Source organism: Bos taurus, chromosome 1 (genome assembly GCF_002263795.3).
Source record: "Bos taurus isolate L1 Dominette 01449 registration number 42190680 breed Hereford chromosome 1, ARS-UCD2.0, whole genome shotgun sequence".
NCBI classification, from domain to species: domain Eukaryota; kingdom Metazoa; phylum Chordata; class Mammalia; order Artiodactyla; family Bovidae; genus Bos; species Bos taurus.
The window spans coordinates 113,364,978-113,387,338 of record NC_037328.1 but is presented as its reverse complement, the minus strand read 5'-3'; the positions used below and the strand labels follow the sequence as shown (position 1 = coordinate 113,387,338).

At 38.7% G+C, this 22,361-nt stretch overlaps 2 protein-coding genes across 5 annotated transcripts in view; one reads left to right on the top strand and one right to left on the bottom strand.

Moving 5' to 3' along the window:
- Positions 1-15,743, top strand: part of ARHGEF26 (Rho guanine nucleotide exchange factor 26) — a 148,760-nt gene extending 133,017 nt beyond the window's left edge. Inside the window, exons 13-16 of one of the 3 annotated variants that reach the window (XM_059885047.1) lie at positions 488-555; positions 1,737-1,841; positions 3,929-4,082; positions 15,552-15,743. In XM_059885047.1, coding sequence (XP_059741030.1) covers positions 488-555; positions 1,737-1,841; positions 3,929-4,071 — 316 coding nt within the window. In that variant the 3' untranslated portion in view covers positions 4,072-4,082; positions 15,552-15,743. Of the gene's footprint in view, positions 1-487; positions 556-1,736; positions 1,842-3,928; positions 6,119-15,551 lie in introns of those variants that run through there. The other 2 variants (XM_005201797.5, NM_001205989.1) reach the window with 2 other exon arrangements.
- The window catches only part of DHX36 (DEAH-box helicase 36), a 47,526-nt gene continuing 38,362 nt past the window's right edge, over positions 13,198-22,361 (bottom strand). The window contains exons 22-26 of one of the 2 annotated variants that reach the window (XM_005201792.4): positions 21,468-21,567; positions 21,283-21,373; positions 18,258-18,378; positions 16,755-16,907; positions 13,198-16,458 (exon numbers count right to left, since the gene is read on the bottom strand). In XM_005201792.4, coding sequence (XP_005201849.1) covers positions 16,273-16,458; positions 16,755-16,907; positions 18,258-18,378; positions 21,283-21,373; positions 21,468-21,567 — 651 coding nt within the window. In that variant the 3' untranslated portion in view covers positions 13,198-16,272. The remainder of the gene's footprint in view (positions 16,459-16,754; positions 16,908-18,257; positions 18,379-21,282; positions 21,374-21,467; positions 21,568-22,361) is intronic. The other variant, NM_001080251.1, reaches the window with a different exon arrangement.

Sequence of the window (22,361 nt, the reverse complement as noted above, 5' to 3'; positions counted from 1 at the left end):
TTTTTCATGAAATTTTATTTTGAAATGTTAAATGTCAGATTGTGAGTGTACAGAGTATCTTTTTGCGATTATTAGTGTAATCAGCTATTTGTTAACAAGATGATCCCCTAGTGAAGGAAATGGCAACCCACTGCAGTATTTTCACCTGGAAAATCCCATGGACAGGCGAGCCCGGCAGGCTCCAGTTTGTGGGGTCACAAAAGATTCAGACACAACTTAGCAACTAAACAACAACAACAAACCGTCATATGAGAAATTCCACTTAATAACAAGACAGAGTCATTCAGAATCTCTTGACAATGACTTGTTTGGGGCTTATTTACATTTTCCAGATTATCATTTTAAAATTGGTTTTGAAGACCAGTGCTTACCTTTCTAGAGAATCTCTGCCCTGTTTTGGGGGAAAGAAGCCTTTACATTCTAGAATATACCTCATTCTGTATCTAAGCACTGTCGAATCTCTAAACTGGATGTTCCCTGCGTTTAGGAGTGAGCGAGCCCGTTGGATAACCGCCCTGGGACACAGCAGTGGGAAGCACCCTCCAGATCGGACCTGTAAGTACCCGGAGGGCTGACAATCTGAAACAGAGAGAGCTCTGCCCCCTGCTGGTTGCTGGGTTGTTAGTGGTTAAATTCCACACTACCCGCTTTGTAAGTTCCAAGGTTTCCTTCTTGCTGCCCCACATCAGCACTGGGTGCACCCCGCTTTGGAAGACAAGGGGACAAATTCCAACCTCAAGTGCAGTTCTTTGCTCTATAAATGTGGCACATCATTGCATAGCCTTCCTGAGTCTCTTAAATCACCTGCAAGTTAGGTGCATCATTTATATAATATGATAGAATAAAGTTAAATGTACATTGACCGCCTTGCTTATACTATCAAGCTCCTCCATTTCTAGTTTGTTAATGGGCAGTAGTAGCATATTTAAACCTTCTCCATACTAAAGCGTACTTTTAACCTTAAGGTAAATCACTTTACCCTTCCTTTTGACTTTTTGTTATTAAATAATATTAAAAATGTTTTAATTTTCTAGGGAGCTAGGAACTGACAAAGTGAAGGGTAGTGCCACGTGCTAAGCATTCTGCTTTGACGTTATGCTGCTCTGGGTCATTCTAGCTGGAAGGGCAAATTCAAAGAACTGGGGCAACAAAACTGGATCTCCTGGAGCACTCACAAATCACAGCTTAAAGTCAAAGCTTTAGTGACTGGCTTGAAATTTCTCTGGAATCAAGTTTTATATTAAAAAACAAAGTAAGAACTCAGGTCAGCCAGGACCAAATCACTGAAGTAAAAGTTTGTCTGTTAGGATCTAACGTTTGGCTGGAACTTTTATTTCTACACTTCTCTGGCAGCTCGCAGGTGCTTCTAGGTGGGCTGGGGCAGCACCCTGGGTGAGAACCAGGAGAACTGCATAGATTTTGGATTTTATCCTCAGCTGCATGGCCTTGGCACATACCCAATCTGTCTTGCCTCAGTTTCCCCCGTGGCTGTTTCTAGTTGTATTGTGTGATATATCTAATGACTTATCAAGGCTATTTTTGAGGGGATTCATGTATCATAAAAGGCCTCTCTTGATTCTGAGCCTCTAACTGAAGCTCTGGGCTGAGTAAGGGAGTTCCTAGAAACTCATTTCTGCTTCTTTTTGGAGCCTACCTTTTTTCTATCCATGCTGAGTAAATGCAAATTATTGATTTGTCCCTGTTTCATTTCTCATTATGTCCTCTTTCCCCCTCAGCACTGACCCAAGTGGAAATCATTCGATCATTTACTGCCAAGCAGCCAGATGAACTCTCTCTGCAGGTGGCGGATGTGGTCCTTATTTATCAGCATGTTAGCGATGGTGAGTGGGAGTGCTTCAGTGGGGTGGTGGTGGTCCAGCATTCAGGGTCTCATTTTATTGTCAATGCTTATGTTCCCTAACCTTTGGTTTTCTCCTATGCACCTTTCTCTCCTTTATCTACACATTACTGTTTCTAAATGTTTTTTAATAGGCTGCAGTTACATGGCTGTTAGTCAAAAGGAACCATGAAAGGTTTCCTTCCTTCCTGGTCCCCCAGTGACCTAGTTCTCAGCTCCAGAGTTTCCTCCTTCCTCATTTAAGTCAGATGGGGGACAAGATGGTACAGTCGAAGGACTCTAAGGTCACCTCCTCTCCTGAGCACACAAAAATCACAACTGGTAAACAGCCATCAATAAAAAGACTGGAACCTACCAAAAAAAGATACTGTATATCCAAAGACAAAGAAGAAGAAACCCAACAAGATCAAGGGGTGCACTTATGATACAAGCAAATCTCACATGCCCTCCGCCCAGGTGGGCAATCCACAAACTGGAGAACAATTATATTACAAGAGTTCTCCCACAGGAGTGAGTGCTGAGCCCCACTTCAAGCTCCTCACCTGGGGGTCTGACATCAGGAGGAGTAGCCCCCAGAGATTTGGCTTCAAAAACCAGTGGGAGTGTAGGCTCTCCACAGGTCAGGGGGAAGTAAGACTTCACTCTTGGAGGACATACACAAGGTCATGTGTAAGCAGAACCCAGGGCAAAAGCAGTGACTCCACAGGAATTTACATCAGACCTACCTGCGGGTCTTGGAGGTTCTCCTGAGGAAACAGGAGTCAGCTGTGGCTCACTGTCTGGACAGACACTGGTGGCAGGCATACTGGGTTATGTTCAACCACATACCACATGACAATCCTGGTGCCTGACATACTGGCTTATTAGTACCAAGACCTGGTTCTACCCAACATCCCAGAGGCTCCAGTAATGGGAAGCCTCAGGCCAGCCAATCAACAGAGCAGGAACACAGCCACAGACATAAGCAGACAGGCTCCCTAAAGAATTCCTGAACCCACAGCCACCTGTAGACACAACCCATAACATGGCCCTGCTGATTGGCCATGTTAACTTGGCCCACCAGAGAGCCAAGACCCAGGTCCACCTACCAGTGGGAAGGCACCAGCTAGCCTCTGGCCCTTGGGTGATGTGAGTGAACGGAGTGTACTGTTGAGACATACAGGACATCCCCTATAGAGCGCCACTTCTCCAAGTTTGAGAAACACAACTAACCTTCCAAATATACAAAAAAACACACAGAAGTTTAGACAAAATGAGATGGCGCAGGAATATGTTTCAGACAAGGGAACAAGATAAAACCTCAGAAAAGCAACTTAACTGATGTGGAGATCAGCAATCTACTCAAGAAAGAATTCTGAGTAATGATCATAAAGATGACCCAAGAATATGGGAAAGAACAGATGCACAGAGAAGTTACAGAGTTTTAAAAAGTTATAAAAGATAACAACCAGAGTGGGAGGATACAATAACTGAAGTGAAAAACATACCTAGAAGGAATCGACAGGAGAATAAATGAAGCAGAAGAATGGATAAGTGAGTTGGAATACACAGTAGTGGAAATCACTGCCATGGAACAGAATAAAGGAATGAAAACAAATCAGGACAGTTCGAGACTTCTGAGATAACCAACCTTTAAGGGAAAAAAAGAATCTGAAAAAAAAAAATATATATATATATATATAACTGAATCACTTTGCTGTACATCTAAAACTAACAAAACACTGTAAATCAGCTATACTTCAATAAAAAAAATAAAGTAAAAAAAATTACTTTCTCGCTACCCAAAGCATCAACATTCCTTTCTTCAACTCAGCCCAAGCTCCTAAACTCTCCCAACCAGCTGACTTCAGGGCCTCTGATCATGTCCTGCCTTTCATGACATGCCATTGATCCCCTCTTGAAAGGTTTCCCTCTGTTCCACCTCTCTCCTCACCTTGCATCATCTGTGGTACCCAACCTGGGGCAGAATGCTGGCTCTGAAATTTGCCCCTACGCTCCTCCCTTGGAGCCAAACACAATCAAGATTCCTCCAAATACTTGGTGTCCCGAGACCTCTGCTCTTTTTTGCAGGCTGGTATGAAGGGGAAAGACTTCGAGATGGAGAACGGGGCTGGTTTCCTATGGAATGTGCTAAGGAGATAACGTGCCAAGCTACAATTGATAAGAATGTGGAGAGAATGGGCCGTTTGCTGGGACTGGAGACCAACGTGTAGCCTTTCCGAGGGTATTCTGCCACTGCGAGATTTGCACTACATCATGGTGGGCTGGTTGGTTCAGAGCTGGTTTTGATGTTAATTTTAACATAGCCTAGTTAAGAATGGAAACACTTGCCTTTAAGTTTGCCAGGTGGTTCTGTTCTCTCAGGAGAACAGCTACTGGACACGGTTAGTCCGCAAAGCTCAGTCTGTGCACAGCAATCCTTTTGCAAACCTCTTTAGGTTAACAGAATAGCTGAGCAGTTCACTTCAGGGATCAGGCTGCCTCAGCGACTCCTCATTGTATCATGTCCTGACATAAAAAGAAAATATATGTAAGATGTTGCATCCTCATTTTCTCTATCTTCACTTAACCAAGAATGTATATTAGCTCTCTTTAAACATCTCCTTCACATGGTTCTTCCAGTATTACCAAGGTTTTATGTCTTTAAGAAATGCCCAGTTTTGTAACTATTTTTCCTGACTTTTATATTTTAGATCTGATAGATTTCAAAAGGAACTGCTAGAGTTCTGAAGGTGAGCCCAGCCTTTCTAAACCTCTTCTCAGAAAAGGCAAATTGACACTTGAATTTTTGTCACCCCTTTCCTCATTGGAAGGGAAGGAGCCTTAGAAGATTTTTTTTTCTAACTCTGGTCTTAGGTAAATATATTTTAATAAAACATAGGCTACTCTAACAACATAGAATTTAGATGCCTCACGTACGTGAGAAAATCTTGAATATAGGACAAGGGTCCTGCTTTTTAAAAACAGACTCAACTGAGCTGATTAGATGACGTGAGGCCGCTTTGCCTTCAATAACATGAAGTTTTGGACAGTTCCTACTCCTATTTGCAGAAGGAAATTGGCTGAAACATACTTTAACCATTTCAAAGAAGGTAAAATTGGACCTTAAAAGGTATCAAGAAGCCAGTATGGTACTTAATTACAACATAACATTTTGACCTTAATGGGAACTCATTTTATTTGCACTAAAGGCCTTGCTTGCTGAAGTCTCTTAACTCTTATCTGTAGAACTTTATTTCTTCCACTAGTACAAGGAGAGAGAAGAGTTCTTCTAATTGAATGTTATCATAAAGAGGGAATGGAGGGTTTGGAAGAGTGAGGGGGAGGAATGATTTTTTTTATGGGCAGCTACTTTCCACCCCTACTCCATTCTCTTCCACAGAGGGCCTGGCAAAGGGAACACTCTTCAAGGACTCAGGTCCTGTCTGCCATGTCCCCAGCAACCATCTGCCAACCAGTTTACCTGTGTGAGTGACTGCAGAAGCCCAGTGCCGGAGGCGAGCGAGCCTGGCTCACCTGCTTTGGGTCCTGGCACTGCAGCAGTTGAGCCGTGGTGGGGTGGCACCTGTGGCTGTGTCACCCCGGACCACTGTCCTTTATCAGTGGAGCATTTCTGGGTATGAAGATATTCCAGGTCCTGAGCAACTTGAGGTCTGGGCAAGTCTGTCAGTGGAGAGTAGCCGTGGACTCAGCTAGTGAGGTTTCAGGGTTGGTAAAACACCAGACTTTTTGGAGGAGAGGCTAACAAAATTTAACTAATGGTCATTTTCAGGGTTGGTAAAACACCGCAGACTTTTTGGAGGAGAGGCTAACAAAATTTAACTAATGGGTCATTTTCACGGAAGGAAAGTAAATGTGTGGCTTTGCAAAGAGACCAGTTCTATTATTTTTTGCTTATACCCTATTAAAACTAAAAATTAGCAACTGTATGGATCCTGTATCAGTATGAGATGTTGAACAGTTCTGGAAATACGTGCATAAGTCAAAGCCTATTTAGCAAGCGGGTTAATACTGTTTATTAGATAAAACATTGTTTTATAGCAGGTATTAACACATTCACAATGTTTCAGTTCAACTGTAAGTGACACAGTATTGTTTTTCACACCCAGTTCAGTTTCTATGTATAGCTTCTCTGAATTGTACAATGACTTCATTCAGTGACCTGTGGAGAACAAAAATATTTTTTGTCCCAGTGAAATGAGACTGCTTGTACACTTTTGGCAAAAATATGTGAGTTTATAAAGATTTTGTATATACTTGTTCTTTCGTGCTGATGTGATTTAATTTACTGTAGGACATGTTCATTTTAGTACATTTAAGTTTGCTGCATTTTGAGCTAAATCAGACTTCTACTCAAAAGGTATCTGTAGCTAGTATGAAAGCTGTCTGTCTGATCTTTTTTGGGCACATGTGGGCCTCAGTTGCTCTAAAACGCTGAGGCATTTTTAAGAACTGGGCCATCCTATTTCTTAAGAGTTTCCACAAAACCTCATGACTGAATAGCTTATCTCAAACCATTCAGTTATTAACCCTTGGAATAAACACCTTATTGTTCACTTTGGCCACCCAGTATCTGAACCTTTGTACTTGGGACATTTTACCCCTTTTGTGAATCTTGGTGGAAGACAAAGAATGACTATTATTTCCACAAACTCAGTGGCTTAAAATAACATTCCTTTATGGTCTCTCAGTTCTAACGTAAGAAGTTTAGGATGGCTTGGCTGAATTCTCTGCATTTAGTCTTGTAAGACGGGAATCACAGCAGTGGCCTGACTGCTTTGCAGCTCCTACCCGTTACTTGCCGAGTTCCATTCCTTGTGATTGCTGTGTGGAGCCCGTTTCCTTGCTGGCTGCTGGAGGGAGGGCAGGTGGGCCAGTGCTCACCGCTTCCAGGGACTAGACTGCCTTGCCGTGTGGCTCTTTCTACCTTCAGGCAGCAGTGGCATGTTCAGTCCTTCTCAAACGTGGAATCTCTCTCATCTTATGCTACCAGCTGGAGAAAACTTTTTTAAAACTCATGTTATTAGACCCTCAGAAAAATCTCCCTTATGAACTCAAATTCAGCTGATTTGGGACCTTAATTAGATCTGCGTAATTCTTTGGCCATGCAGTAAACCTAATTGGAGATGTCAACACCTAGGAAGCAGAGATCATGGGGCTTGTCTTAGGATTCTGTCTGCAACACTCTTTACAACACCTTAAAATGCTAGTTTTCCAGCATTCTTTGCAGCTAAAACAGAGCTGTGTGATAGCTATAAAGGCATCTCTGTTGCATTTTCACTCAGGTAGTGACAGACGAGGGGAATAGAGCGATATGGAGTATCATCTCTGGAGTAACAAGATGCACCTTCCTCTTTAGCCCATCCTCCGTGCACTAAGTAACACAGGCCACAGTACCTACCACCGCTTCCTTTTTGTGGGTGTGGTCCCCAAAGGGCTTACTCTGGAGAGGAAACTCAAGAATCTCAAGCTTCACTTTTTGGGATTATGGCATACCAAGGTCCTTCAGAGGAAACAAAACCTCATTCTGAAGAAAGCTACCATCATCTTAGTTCTCAATTATTTCCAAAAAACAAATTCTCAAATGAAAGTTTAAGCAAAAAAAAAAACAACCTCAGAGGAGCCTGGCAGGCTACAACATAGGGTAGCGAAAAGTTGGACATGATTGAGCATGCTTAAACATGGAGATAAAGCCAAACTTCAAAAAGCAATAAATAATTAACCACAAGAAGTGACAGAAAAAAAAGAAAAAACTAGAAATTATGGAAGTAGGTTTAATGTCAGATTTGACAGTTAAAAGCTATTGGAGAACTGGAAAAGAGGCTAGAAGAAACCCACAGGGAAGCATGGAGAGGACAGGTGGTGAGTGCAAAGATTTACCTGGAGTCTCAGAGGAGAGGAGAAAGAGGGGCTTTGGCAAGGGGGTGGGTCTTGGCAATTTTGTTCTTAACAAAGGATGCTGGCTGTGTCCAGAAAGGGGACATGCCTTTGGCTGAGACGACTTCCTTCAGCCGAGGACAATTCCTGTACATGGCTGATGAGCAAAAGCTGTTGGTTGCTGGCAGTTCCTGATGGAGGTTTGGGCAGAACATGGTAACATTCACTACCTGTGGCTATGTCAAGATACAACCATCTGTAAAATAAAACGTATGACTAGGGATACAGCCTACATAAAGTTTCATTTAGCCAGGAAGATATTATGTAACAATTTTAAATACATATTCTTCCACTGATATGTTGGGAGAAGGAAAAGGCAACCCACTCCGGTATTCTTGCCTGGAGAAACCCATGGACAGAGGAGCCTGGCGGGCTACAGTCCACGGGGTCGCAGAGTCGGACACGACTGAAGTGACTTAGCATGCAATGGTATGTTCTCAATATAAGTAAAAGCAAAAATATAACTTAAGTCCAAAGTCACAGCTTGAGACTTTAACATAGCTGTCTCATTTGATGTGAAAAATAAAAAGTATAAAAAATAGATAAAAATCAATGAAAGTGTATAAGATGGAAATAATATAATAGGCTTTTCCAGGACATGCTGCAACAATTTCAGCACATACATTAATGCACAGGTAGAATATTTAAATTTGACTATTTCCTGAATTGTAAGACAAGTTTCAACAAATTTTAAAGGACTGAAGTTATACAGAATGGTTTCTGATTCTAAAATAGTTAAACTGGAAATCAGTAACAAAAATTAAGAACTATCCATTTATTTGGAAACTTTTTAAGATGTAAAAGTGTAAAACTCCTAAAAGATAATACAGGGGAAAGTCAGGGTGATTTTGGGTTTGGAGAGGACTTCTTAAACACCAAAGACATGATGACTTCTTAAACACCAAAGACATGATCAATGAAAGAAAAAACTGGTAAGGTGAATTTCATTAAAAGGAGAATGAAAAAACAATCCACAGAAAAAATCTTGAAAAAAAATCTGGGTAAAGGATTAGCATCTGAAGTATACAAAGGACTCTTAAAACTAAATAATTAGAAAACCCAATTAAAAATGGGCAAAAATATGGAAAACTCAAAGATATATAGATAGCAAATGAGCATATGAAAAAGATGTTCAAGATCATATATTATTATGCAACTACAATATTAAAATGAGAGAATGACTAAAATTCTGACAATACCAAATACAGGTGAGGACTCGGGGCATTCACTGCTGGTGGGAATGCAAAAGCCAATGGGAGACAGTTTGGCAGTTTCTTAGAGGGCTAAACACTTACCATACGATGCAGCAATCACATTCCGTGATACTTAACCAAATGAGTTGAAAACTATGTCTGCAGAAATATCTACACAAAAATTATCTCAGCATTATTTATAATGGCCAAAGTTGGAAGCAACCAAGATAATCTTCAATAGATGAACAGATAAACTGTGGTACATCCAGACAATGGGATATTAACCAGCAATAAATGTGCTAGCAAGTCATAAAGATATGAAAGGACCTTAAATGCTTATTAGTAAGGAAGAGTTGCCAATGTGAAAAAGCTATACATTAAATGACTCCAAGTATGTAACATTTTCAAAAAGGCAAAACCATGGAGACAATAAAAGGATCCATGAGAGCTAGGGGTTCAGGGAGAAGAAAGGAGGATTAAGTGGAGCACAGAGGACTTTTTTCAGGGTAGTGAAAGTATTCTGCATGGTTAAGTCATGGTGAATATATGTCATCATACATTTGTTCAAATATACAATACCGAGAATGAGCCCTAATGGAAACCATGGATTTTAGTTAATAATGCATTAATCTTGGCTCATCCATTGTAACAAATGTACTAAAATGCTAATAATAGGGGAAGTTAAAAGGGAGTAAAAGTATACAGTTTGATCAGTTTTCCTGTAAACCTTAGATTTCTCTAAAAAATAAATTCTTTAAACAGTTCCTCCTTCAATGCAGGGGACCTGGGTTTGATCCCTGGGTTGGGAAGACCCCCCCCTGGAGAAGGGAAAGGCTACCCACTCCAGTATTCTGGCCTGGAGAATTTCATGAACAGTATAGTCCATGGGGTCACAAAGAGTTGGACACAACTGAGCTACCTTCACTAACAGTTCGTTTGGGAAAACTAAATATTTAGGAAAAACTAAAGCAATACATGTATACTATAATCATGTGCTCAGTTGTGTCCAACTCTTTGCAACCCTACAGACTGTGGCCCACCAGGCTCCTCTGCCCATGGGATTTTCCTAGCAAGAATACTGGAGTGGGTTGCCATTTTCTCCTCCAGCTGATCTTCCTGACCCAGAGATCGAACCCGTATCACCTGCATTGCAGAGGGATTTTTTTTTAAACTGCTGAGCCACTTGGGAAGTCCACTGTAATCCACAGAGCAAGCAAAAACTTTACAGAGATATGCTGATAAACAACAGACAAGGTAAAGTGGAATACTAAATAAACTGTCAGGTAACTAACCATAGGAAGGCAAGAAAAAGCAAAGAGAGGAACGAAGAGAGAACCAAAAAACAAAATGGCACACAGAAAATCTAAGTGATATAAATATATTAATTAAAAGGGAGATACTGACAGATTTTAAAAGTGACCTAACTATATGCTGTCAACTTTTGGAAACAGTTCAAATGCAATTATAACGGTAAGTATAGAGTAAACGAATGGAAAAAAGGTAGTATCAAGCAAATGCCAATCAAAAGAAATCTGGAGGGGCTACACTAGAACATAAAGCAGAGCAAATTACCAGGAACAAAGAATACTACCTAACAATAAAAGGGTCATTCTGTGAAAAAGATGTAACCCCAAGTGTGTAAGTACCAAATACTGGAGCTTCAAAATACATGATCAAAAACTAACAGAACTCAAGGGAGAAAACAGACAAATCCACAGTACAGTGGGTAATGGTATAGAAATGAACGACATCAAGGAATGAGACCTAACTGACATCAACTTAGGGAACACTCCACCCAGAAACAGGAGGTTACACTTTCTTTTCATGTGGATATATAACATTCACCAAGATAGATCACACTCTGGGGAATAAACTTGACAAATTTTTAAAGAATTGAAATCAGGGTTTCCCTGGTGCCTGAGAGGTAAAGAATCCATCTGCCAGTGCAGCAGAGTTCAATCCCACATGCCACAGAGCAACTAAGCCTGGCAGCTGCAACTACTGAAGCCTGCTCACCCTAGAGCTCAAATTTCACAAGAGAAGGCTGTGCACTGCAATCAGAGAGCAGCCCCACCTCCTGCAACTAGAGGAAAGCCCACGCAGCAAGACCCACCACCGTCAAAAATAAAATTATTTTAAAAAAATAATTAAAAGAACTGTTTTCCAACTACCATAAAAGAACCAAACTAGAAATTAACAGAAATGTCACAGAGAAATCTTTAACCACTTGAAAATTAAACAGCACACTCAATCTGTTAAGAGGGAAATATATTGAGGACATAAAAAATATACTGATTGAATGGCATGAGACATTGAAACATGTATGTTGGGGCTAAAGCAGTGTTTTAGAAAGGGATTTATGGCACTAAACACTTAAATCTAAGCTGCCACCTCAAGAAATTAGAAATAAAAAAAAATGTAAACACAAGCAGAAGGAAGGAAAAAAGGATATAGAAATCAATGAAAGTGAAAATAGAAAATCAGTGAAACAAATAGCTAGTTCTTTGAAAAAAGACGAGTACAATTGATACACCTTTTAGCAAGCTGACCAAAAAAGAGACTGTCAATGTCAGGAATGGAAGACTACATACATATTGTTGTAGATTTGACAGATATTGGTAAGAAGATACTCAACTTCACATATATTCCACAACATTGACAAAGTGGGCCAGTTCATTGAAAACCACAAACTACCAAAACTCTAAGCAGTCTTAAAGGTTGGTTCTGCAGTGCTTCTGCATCAGCTGTCTTCGTTCACGCCCATCCCTTACCCAAACAAGAAAAGTTTTGTCTTATGCCCTGTTCTTTTCCTCACGGTGGATGTGCAACCTCTTGACATCATGACCTCTAAACCTGGTATTTCTCTCCCACAGAAGGCTGCTCTAGTTGTTCTCAGTTTAACAGTTAAGGTACTAAGACTAAAGATTCAGGGACTCTGCATGGATAGCATGGTTCCCAGGGATCAGAGAAAATCCGCTTTTGAACCCTGTAGTTTCTAGTGCTATTTTGTTCTGCTGCACCAGTGTTCACATAGGACTATTTATTTGCATTTCCATCAGCTGTAAAAATGCCTATATTTGCTGATGCCCAGAAGAGAAACCCCTCTCTAAGGTTGTAGCTGCTTGCTTTGCGGTGTTTTTGCCACATCTTTAAAAAAGCTCCTTCTGAATTCTCTTCTGGCACCTGGTAACAGTGGCTTAACCCTTCCACTGTACTGGCCAGTGAAGAATGGCACATTTTGCCATATTCAGGTCAATGGCTTTAAATTTTCTGCACTTCTAAAATTCACAGAGAATAATCCTTCCTCTCTAATATCCCTAAAGTCCCAATTACTTAACAACATGAGGTGGAAAATCAGATCAGAACACACATATAGGACAACCAAGGAAAACAGCCAAGTAAGTACATGAAATATGTTCATCACCGATCATTATAGAAATACAAAACAAAATCACAGTGGGCTATGAGACTCCACAACCGTTCAAGGCAAGTACTGGTGAGGGTTTGAAACACTTGGAATCATAACATATGGAGTGTAGATGTGTAGAATGAAACACCTACTGTGGAAGTCAGTTTGGCGATTTCTTATAAACTTAAATACAATATAACACAGCAATCCTAACCATAGGTACTTATCCCAGAGACATGAAAGTTATCTGTCTACACACAGACCTGTATACATATAAAAATAACTTTACTTGTAACAGCAAAAAAAAATTAAAGATAACTCACAAAGGTCCATCAACTGGTGAATCAATAAACAAGCTGTGATGGGCTTCCCTGGTGGCTCCGTGGTAAAGAAATAACCTGCCAATGCAGGTTCAATCTCTGGTCCGGAAAGAAAACACATGCCGTGAACACATGCCGTGGAACAACAAGGCCCATGAGCTGCAGCTACTGAAGCCTGCGTGCCTAGAGCCTGTATTCTGCTACAAGAAACTACTGCAATGAGAACCCTGTACTCTGCAACCAGAGAGCAGGCCCTGCTCAATGCAACTACAGAAAAGCCCGCACGCAGCAACTAAGACCCAGTGTAGCCATAAATAAAGACAAAAATAAATCCTAAACAAAATAAAACAAGCTACAGTGTAACAAACACTACTACTAAATACTACTAAACAATAAAAAGGATCTAACTTCTGATACATTTAGCAACATAAATATCTCAAAAGCATTTTTTGTTAACTGAAAGAGCCGAACACAGAAGACTATATATTGTTCCATTTATTTGAAATTCTAGAAAAGGCAAAACTTTTGAATTTTCTAGTGACCAAAAGCAGATCAATGGTTTCCAATGGGTGAAAGTGGGAGCAGGGGACTGACTGCAAGGGAAACAAAGGACATTTTTAGGTGACAGGAATATTCCGTATCAGGGTAACAATTATGACTTAAAACATTTGACAAAATTAACAGAATTATACTTGGGTAACTTTATTAAAATAATATCTTCAAGCTTATTAAAAAAGTATGTAACAGTAACATTTTTTATATGTTGAATTTTCAAATATTCTATAATGAATATTTATTTTTAAAATCGGAATAAAAATGCCATGTAAAAACAATTACTATATTATAAATATGATTATACTACATGATCACAATTACTTATATATACACAAACTAGAGCTCAAGAGCAGAAGGATTACCATTTGCTTTGGGCAATAGAGTACATAAATTCCTCCTACAACTCTCTTATTATTCAAACTTGTAGGGTGGACTTTGTTTTAAAAATGAAGAAGAGAAAATCACTTGCATTAATTGGTACAAATGCGTCTAGAGCTTTTGCCCAAGTTAATGATTAAGAAGGTGTTATATGGATTCACTTTTCAAAGACTTTTTTTAAAAAAAAGATTATTCAGTGCCTTTTCCTCTCATAAGTTTCTGTTTCAGAGTTATTTTTTCCAAGAGTTATCCTTGGTATCAGAATGGTGAGCCAAACAGATTTTTCTTCTTAATGTCTTATTCTTTAAAACTACAAAATAACAGATAATGCTAAGACATGGAATACATTTTTCACTAAGTTACATCCTATTCTGTAAACAAAAAACATAAATAGCACCATCAGTTAAAATTTCCATCTTGATTGGTTGCAGAGAAGACATAAATTAGAGGTGATAAGTAAGTCCTTTGACCCCTTTAAATAGCTCATCTGTTAAACAGTCCTTCAGGAACATCTTCCCCATTTGTGGAGACTAAATATTGGTCTGTGAACACAGAACTAATTAACAAGTAATCTTTTCTAACTGCTTTCTGCAAAGACCATTTTGGCCAAATAACTGAATTTAAACTGTATAGTAAAAGAAAAAAAAAAAAACCACAAACATAAAAACATTCTAATAGAACAAATAGTACCTAATTATCACCTTGAGTTTAGGGCCAAAACTAACATGCCACAATATGACGCAGAATAAGAATTCAGTGAGAGACAAATCACTTTGGGGATACTGGCCAAGAGAATGGACTTAGAACACAAAAATATTCAGGACCCTAGGAGGAAATGATAGGTTGACATACATTCCCCCAAATGGGAGCACTACCTGAAGCAGTGCTATTAAGATCATCACAGTCATCATATGATACTCCTTTTCCCCAGCTTCTTTGGAAGGCACAACAAAATCTGTGTATACCAGGGTGTTCTTCCAAGGTTTGTCTTTTTACAGTATTTCCAATACTACAACTTTTACATCTTTTCTCAGATATAAAGGTCAACCTGTTAGGATCACAAAATAAATGATAGAGATAGAAGCCTCAGCAAACAACACTCAATGATGGATAGTCAGGTGTTGCACTTACCACGCTTTCTACTAAAAGTGGCTAATTAAAACAATAAAGGGTTTACTGTCATCAGAGTAAGTCAATGTGCAGGGCAGTTGCACAGTTGGATAATTCAACAGCTCACTGGTGTTATCAAGGACAAGGCTGATTTCCACCTGCCTGCTGAGCCAACCTAGTAATTCTAAGATGGCTATAGCAGTTTTAAGTGCCAAATACAGCCAAAATAATGTCCAAAGGAGGAGTGCAGAACTTCTCCTCAAAGTATTAGTGAGGAAGATCTTTCTCAGATGCCCCCAGTGCAGCCCTCTTCTCAGCTGACATCAGACAGGACAGGTCCACATATGCATGCCTCAAGAGTTACTTATAAGGAGAAGACCATGCATGATTGGCTTAGACCAAGCATGACTCACCCTTGGGGAAGAGGGTCCAACATCTCTGGGAACAAGGCTGCACAGAGAAGGGGACACATGGACAAACAAACAGGAAGGGAAGGACAAAAAGGCTGTTTGACAAAGGACAGTATTTGTATTTGTCTAAATCTGACAGGGCTGCACAGTACATGTCAGACTAGCTACCACTGGCTAAGAGTATAAAATAGCACTCAGAGCATGAGGAGAAGAAGTGTAACCTAATGGATCATTAACAAAAAGTTTCATGGACGAGTAACTACCATTGAGTGAGTACATAACTACCATTTAGTGAGTACCCAATACGTGCCAGATACTAAGCTATGCACTTTACATATAACAAGGTATTTAATTCTCACAACTGTTATCTGTATTTTACAGATAAAGAAAATGGGAACAGAGAGAAGCCAAGTAATTTGCCTAAGATCCGGGGTAAGTGACAGTGCTAAAATTTGAACTTAGGTGGTCAGGCTCTAGACTCATGCTCTCTATTGCTACATTATGCTACACAGGGTGATATAAAAAGGATAAAAATATATTCTGAAAAGATTAAAAAAAAAAAAATTAAACAAACCAAGGGACAGGTGGAGATGCAGAAACCAAGCCAAAAAGCTAGCTGAGATTTATACACTGTACATTTTATTACATACTGGACTTTATTACAACAAATTAACTTCTGATAGAAGTTTCATTAGAAAAAATGTGGATGTACTGAAATTCTTATTTGACACTGCTTTTTGGCTAATCATTCTAGTTTTACTGATTCTATACTCAGTCATTAAGGGCAGAAAGATTAATATTTCATAACAAAGGACGTTCTCAAGTGGTACAACATTCGAAGTACATAAAAGGAATATTCTCCAAATGTGGACATGACCACAATAAGAGTGTATGATCAGAGAACTTACTGCTATATATGGTGTATTTATAGTAGCTACAGACAACTGTTAATTCATGCACATTAAGTCTTTACTACCTACTAAAGGTTTCTACCTTATACACATTAAATTATTCATGTCCTAGGGTTTGGCATCTGGCCCAAAGTTAAACCGTGATGGAAGATGGCTGTAAAATTGGCTTTTCAGGCACCAGAGAAAACCTGTCAGCTGTAATATCCATCCTGGAAACGTGGTGGCAAGTTCCTGGGAGTTGCTTTTTCTTGTGTTTTGATCAAGTCTATAATAGCTGAGAGTACTGCACAGTCTCTTGATTTAGTGTCCTTCCAGTCTACAGGATGGGGACTTTCAATCTTCTCTTGCAGAAGGATATCTAGTTCCTTTCTTAATTCCTGAAGTTGGAAAAAGTATACACATTCAATGAAGGCAGATGTACTATCAAACAGTGTAATAAATAAAAGTGACTTGATCTGGTACAAGAAATTTCATAAGCTATTAGCTAGTCATTTGTAACTATCTCAAAAACCAATTCAGAAAAACTATAAATCGATTTCTCAACACAATTTCATCTGTTGAAATAAAGCAAGGAATATTTAATGTAACATGTACAACACTTGGATAAACAAAAACACAAGACTGTATACTAACTTGCATGCAGAATCAAAGACAATCATGTAAAGTCAGTCACCTTAACAAGATGGGCAATTCTTGCTGGAGACTGAAAGATTATCCACTCATCTACAGCAATAGTTTCCTGATCATTATCTTTCTGGATGGATATATCACCTCCAAAGAACAAGAGACAGTACGGGGAAACTTCTGTGCAGTCATACAAGTATATCTATAATGAAAAGTAAGGCAAGTTAATACAGTCAAGGAATCAGAAAGGATTATTGTCACACTAATCCAGTAAAATCACTAGTATCAATTATAGTGTTTTTCTTCTAAAACAGGTATTATTATTATCCTGTCAGTGAAAATACAGACTAATTTTAAAATATATATAATTTTAAACAAGTCATTTTTCATTACTTCAGACAACAAAGGAGTTTTATATTTTTGTTTCAATTCAATCAATAGCACTATTCTGGAAACAAAGTATTTTTCTAAGTGATAAAACCAAAACAATAATGTAGCTGAAGTTCTTTTTATTTATATATTAACAAAATTCCCACTTAATATTCTGAGCAGTATTTATAAGTTATATTGACAAGTCAATAAAATTCTTCATACACTGAACTCCTATATACCATAAAATGTCAGTATTTCTTGAAAAATAGGTTCTGAAAGAAAATTATGAAAATCAAATAACCTTCTGTTAATTAAAATAGATAGATCCATTACAACAGATTTGCACATATTAAAAGTACAGGTTATTTGCTTGAGGACATTGTAAGTCTTGTCGGAAAAAAAAAATTTTTAGGATATTCCTTAATAAACTTAGGAATAAAACTACCGGATGACCCAGCAATCCCACTACCGGGCATTTATAACCTGAGAAAACCACAATTCAAAGAGACACATGTACCCCAATGTTCACTGCAGCACTGTTCACAATAGCTAGGACAAAGCAACCTAGATGTCCATCCACAGGTGAGTGGATAAAGAAGCTGTGGCACATACATACAATGGAATAAGACTCAGTCATAATAAGAAATGAATTTGAGTCAACTGTGGTAAGGTGCATGAACCAACAGCCTGTTACACAGAATGAAGTCAGTCAAAAAGAGAAAAACAAGTATCATATATTAACACATATATATGGAATCTAAAAAAAATAGTACTGATGAACCTATTTACAGAGAAGAAATAGAGATGCAGATGTAGAGAACAGACTCATGGACACAGTTGGGGGAAGAGAGGCCAGGACAAACTGAGAAAGTAGCATTGCCATATATACACTACCAAATATAAAACAGGTAACTAGTGGGAAGCTGCTATATAACACAGCCTGGCACGCTGCGATGCCCTAGAGGGATGGAATGGCGGGAAGGGGGTATACATACATAATTATAGTTGATTTACGCTGATGTACGGCAGAGACCACCAAACACTGTAAAGCAATTATCCGCCAATAAAAAAAAAAAAATTTCTTTAAGAAAACAACTTTGTTTGTAATTATGAAAACTAAACAATTTTAAAAACACAAGACTGTTATTCAGATCCATGGCTATTTTATACATTCACTTACACTACTTGTCCTCATCTTCAGGTGATAGATAAGCCAGTTGTAGTTAAACTCAGTTTGTTCCACGTTAACAGATTTAGGATGAATAGCAACTACTCCATCAGTTTTTGTGTAAACTTTCACCCTTTAAAAAAAGTTAAAATGTAGTTTAAAAAAAAAAAAACAAAACACTCTGGAGAACTCCAAACCATCCCAGAATCAAAAGAAACTCCAGATGAGTTTAGCTTATTTCTGCATTATATTTTCCAAACTTATATTTAAGGAAAGAGAATTTTTATTTTAATAAGACATGGAAAAGTATCAGATAAATATGAACACTCTAAATCATAAAACAAATCCTCTTATAGGTATAATTACTCAACATATTAGAAAAGTGACAAAATATTCCCTCATCATGTTTATATATATACACCATTAAAAGACAAAGAATGAAATAAATACCTGAGAGAATTCTAAGTGAATCAGACCAAGAGAATAGTCTGTACATTTTACTGTAAATCATAATACTGATAAACCATGATACTGCTACTGCTACTACTGCTAAGTCGCTTCAGTCGTGTCCGACTCTGTGCAACCCCATAGACAGCAGCCCACCAGGCTCCCCCCGTCCCTGGGATTCTCCAGGCAAGAAACACTGGAGTGGGTTGCCATTTCCATCTCCAATGCATGAAAGTGAAAAGTGAAAGTGAAGTCGCTCAGTCGTGTCAACTCTTCGTGACCCCAAGGACTGATAAACCACCCTCAATTTACGGAATAACTGAAATGATCAATTAAAAAAAAAAATCCACAGGTTACACACCCAGACAAGTAAAATTAAAAAACGGAGAATTTTGTTTAAAACGTAGTTCTGATTTTTAAAAACCTGTTCTAAAATATGTTTTAAATGGCCTCACATTCACTGAACCTCCAGCCCCATTTCAAAACAGGAATACTTGAAATAAACATACACAGCTCCAGAACAGTCTCTCCATTCTTAGGGGGTCTTTGCCTTGATAGTTAAAGATTTCACCTCAATCTGTAGGAGTCTTTAGTTAATATTATTCAACAAGGAGATATGAGATAGTATTGTTATATAATCATTGGTAATTACATTAAAAAGGGTTAATCCATTAATCCCTCCTCTGTTTTTGAGGGTATCTTTTTCATGGTTTTAGGGATCCATAAAATCATCAACCATAGTCATAAGCCATTATTTAGAATAAAATCAATTATTTTTCCTCACCACACAGTCAATTTAACCAATGTCATCCTGCAACCCTACATCACTAGAACCGCAGATTTGGCAAACTTTTTCTATATGGGACCAGAGACAAAGTATTTTATAGGCTTTGGGGGCATTCTGTCACAACTACTCAACTCTGCTAATGTAGCTAGTAAGCAGGCAGAGAATAGGCAAGGCTGTCTTCCAACAAAAATTTACACAAAGATGTTTTTTAGCCAGTATGCCAAAATGTGCTGACCCCTGCACATTTACAAAACAAAGCATCAATCCAAAGAGAACTATTGATACATTTTTTCATCAAGTCTTCCCAGGATGGCAGAGGGATATACAAAATGTATTTCAAACATTTAAGCTACCTGTAACATGTCAAGCTACCTGTACATTTTAGGGATATATATGAAGAAGAATTTGAAAAAGTACTAAAGTCAAAAAATACTCAGATCACTTAAAATGTGAATAATCCAATCACAATGATTAACATTCATGTTACCCTATTCTCAGGTACAACATTATAGACTTCTCAACATCTGCACTCTTAACTGCTGAGTTCCTTGTTATGGGGGACTGTCTTGTGCACTGTGGAATGCTTAACAGCATCCCTGGCCTCTATGTGCTAAATGCCAGTAACACATGCGTCTCCAGTTATAAAACCATAACGTCTGCAGAAATTGTCAAATGTCCCTGGGAAGGAAAAATTACCCATGCTGAGAACCACTGCACTAGAACAATGACTGCACTTTAGGCTACCTCTGAGGTCTATATTTTTCATGTGTATAGAACAACCAACTCTTTCACCGAACATTAGTTCAAATATTTTATGTCAATATACAATGATTTTTTTTTACACCTAACAGAAATGCCATACAATAAGGTCTTATAAAACCATAATTTTCCCACTGCTATGAGACATCTATGTTGCTTACAATATACTTGGCAAAAAACATTTGGAATGACTTCCTTAGAACATATGAAACCACTGGGCCAGTGACTATTTTAATGACCGCTGATACCTAATTCTAAAGTGTCTTCCAAAAGTCTGGCACCAATTCACATACTACAAGCCATATCTGACTTTCAGTTTTTCTTTTTTCAATAGAATGAGTTAGCTTACTGGGCAAAAATATGCCTTATTGTTGTCTCCAATTACCATTGAGGCTGACTCTATGTGGACCTATATTTAAAGCTATACTTTATTTCTCAAAATAGGTAAAACCCTCACAATTTCATCCAAAGAGCTAAAGTACAAGATTATCTGTTTCATAAGAAAGGAAAAAAAAAAAAATCCTGAAGCATAATCTACTCCAAAGCAAGTTCCACTGAGCCACTGCTTTTTAACAGCTGGCTTACTGTTCTCATATTTATGTGCTTAGTCGTTCAGTTGTGTCCGATTCTTTGTGACCCCATACACTGTAGCCCACCAGGCTCCTTTGTCCATGGGGATTCTCGAGGCAAGAATACTGGGGTGGGTTTCCACGCCCTCTTCCAGGGATCTTCCCAACCCAGGGATCAAATCCAGGTCTCCCACACTGCAGGAGGATTCTTTACCATCTGAGCCACCAGGGAAGCACATTTACACTGGCATTACTAATATTCTTTGTGAATACTGGGTGACAAAGGAACAGACTTCGGGATGTGCAGTGAGGGACAATGGTATCTACCGTAAACAGTTTGCCTTCCCTTAAATAGCCAAAGTAAAGAACAGGGACCTATTACAAGTAAGAACAAATGTACAATACAAGCCGTGTTATAGTAGATGATTTCAAAAGTTTGAGAGAACAAGTAATTATAATAGTCTTCAATGCTTACATTTTTCTTTTTTTACCCAAATTTAGCCGGATTTTAGCAACTTTGGGATATAAACCAGCACAGATGACAGCTTTAATTATCTTCTCATTATCTATTTGGGGTAGGAAGGGAGAGGAAAAAAAAAGTAAACTACTGATACAACCGACAACAGCAGCAAGTTATTTACACTGTATTTCCTGCTGTACCTGAATTTATATTAGATTCTGGATCTTGAGGATTTCTACTGCTTACAAATCCAGCTCCAAGAAGATGCTCAGCAAACTGCCCTTTCATGTTATGCAGCATCTAGGGAGCAATGGTAACAAACAGAACTAGAACACCTTTCACACAAATCTATAGGGGTTATAAAGTGTGCACTCATAAATAAATTTCATGGTGAGCTTTCCCTGCTTTATAAAATACTCTTGCAAAAATGTGATGTTTTGCAGCAGGGGATAGTTAACTACAAATTTATAAAAATCTGTTTCTGTCAACAGGGTTTTATTGAAACAAAGCCACACCCACTTGTCTATGTATTATCTTTGGCTGCTTTTGCATTACAATGGCAAAGATGAGCAGCTGCCAGAGAAACCATGTGGATATTAAGTTGGAAATATTTATCGTCCTATCTTCTATAGAAAAGGCTTGGCTGCTGTAGGGAGTAACAACTGATGTTTCAGAATTACTTTATTCAGCAAAAAGACTAATTTTCAAAATTGCTCTCCACCCCATATTTTGGGGGGAAAAAAAATACAGAAAAGCATACAGTAAAATAACATTCACATATGTACTGCTAAGTCACTTCAGTCATGTCTGACTCTGTGCGACCCCATAGACGGCAGCCCACCAGGCTCCCCGTCCCTGGGATTCTCCAGGCAAGAACACTGGAGTGGGTTGCTATTTCCATCTCCAATGCATGAAAGTGAAAAGTGAAAGTGAAGTCGTTCAGTCATGCCCGACTCTTAGCGACCCCATGGACTGCAGCCTACCAGGCTCCTCCGCCCATGGGATTTTCCAGGCAAGAGTGCTGGAGTGGGGTGGCATTGCCTTCTCCACACATACGTACTACTGAGAACTAACTACCATTACATCCTGGTTCA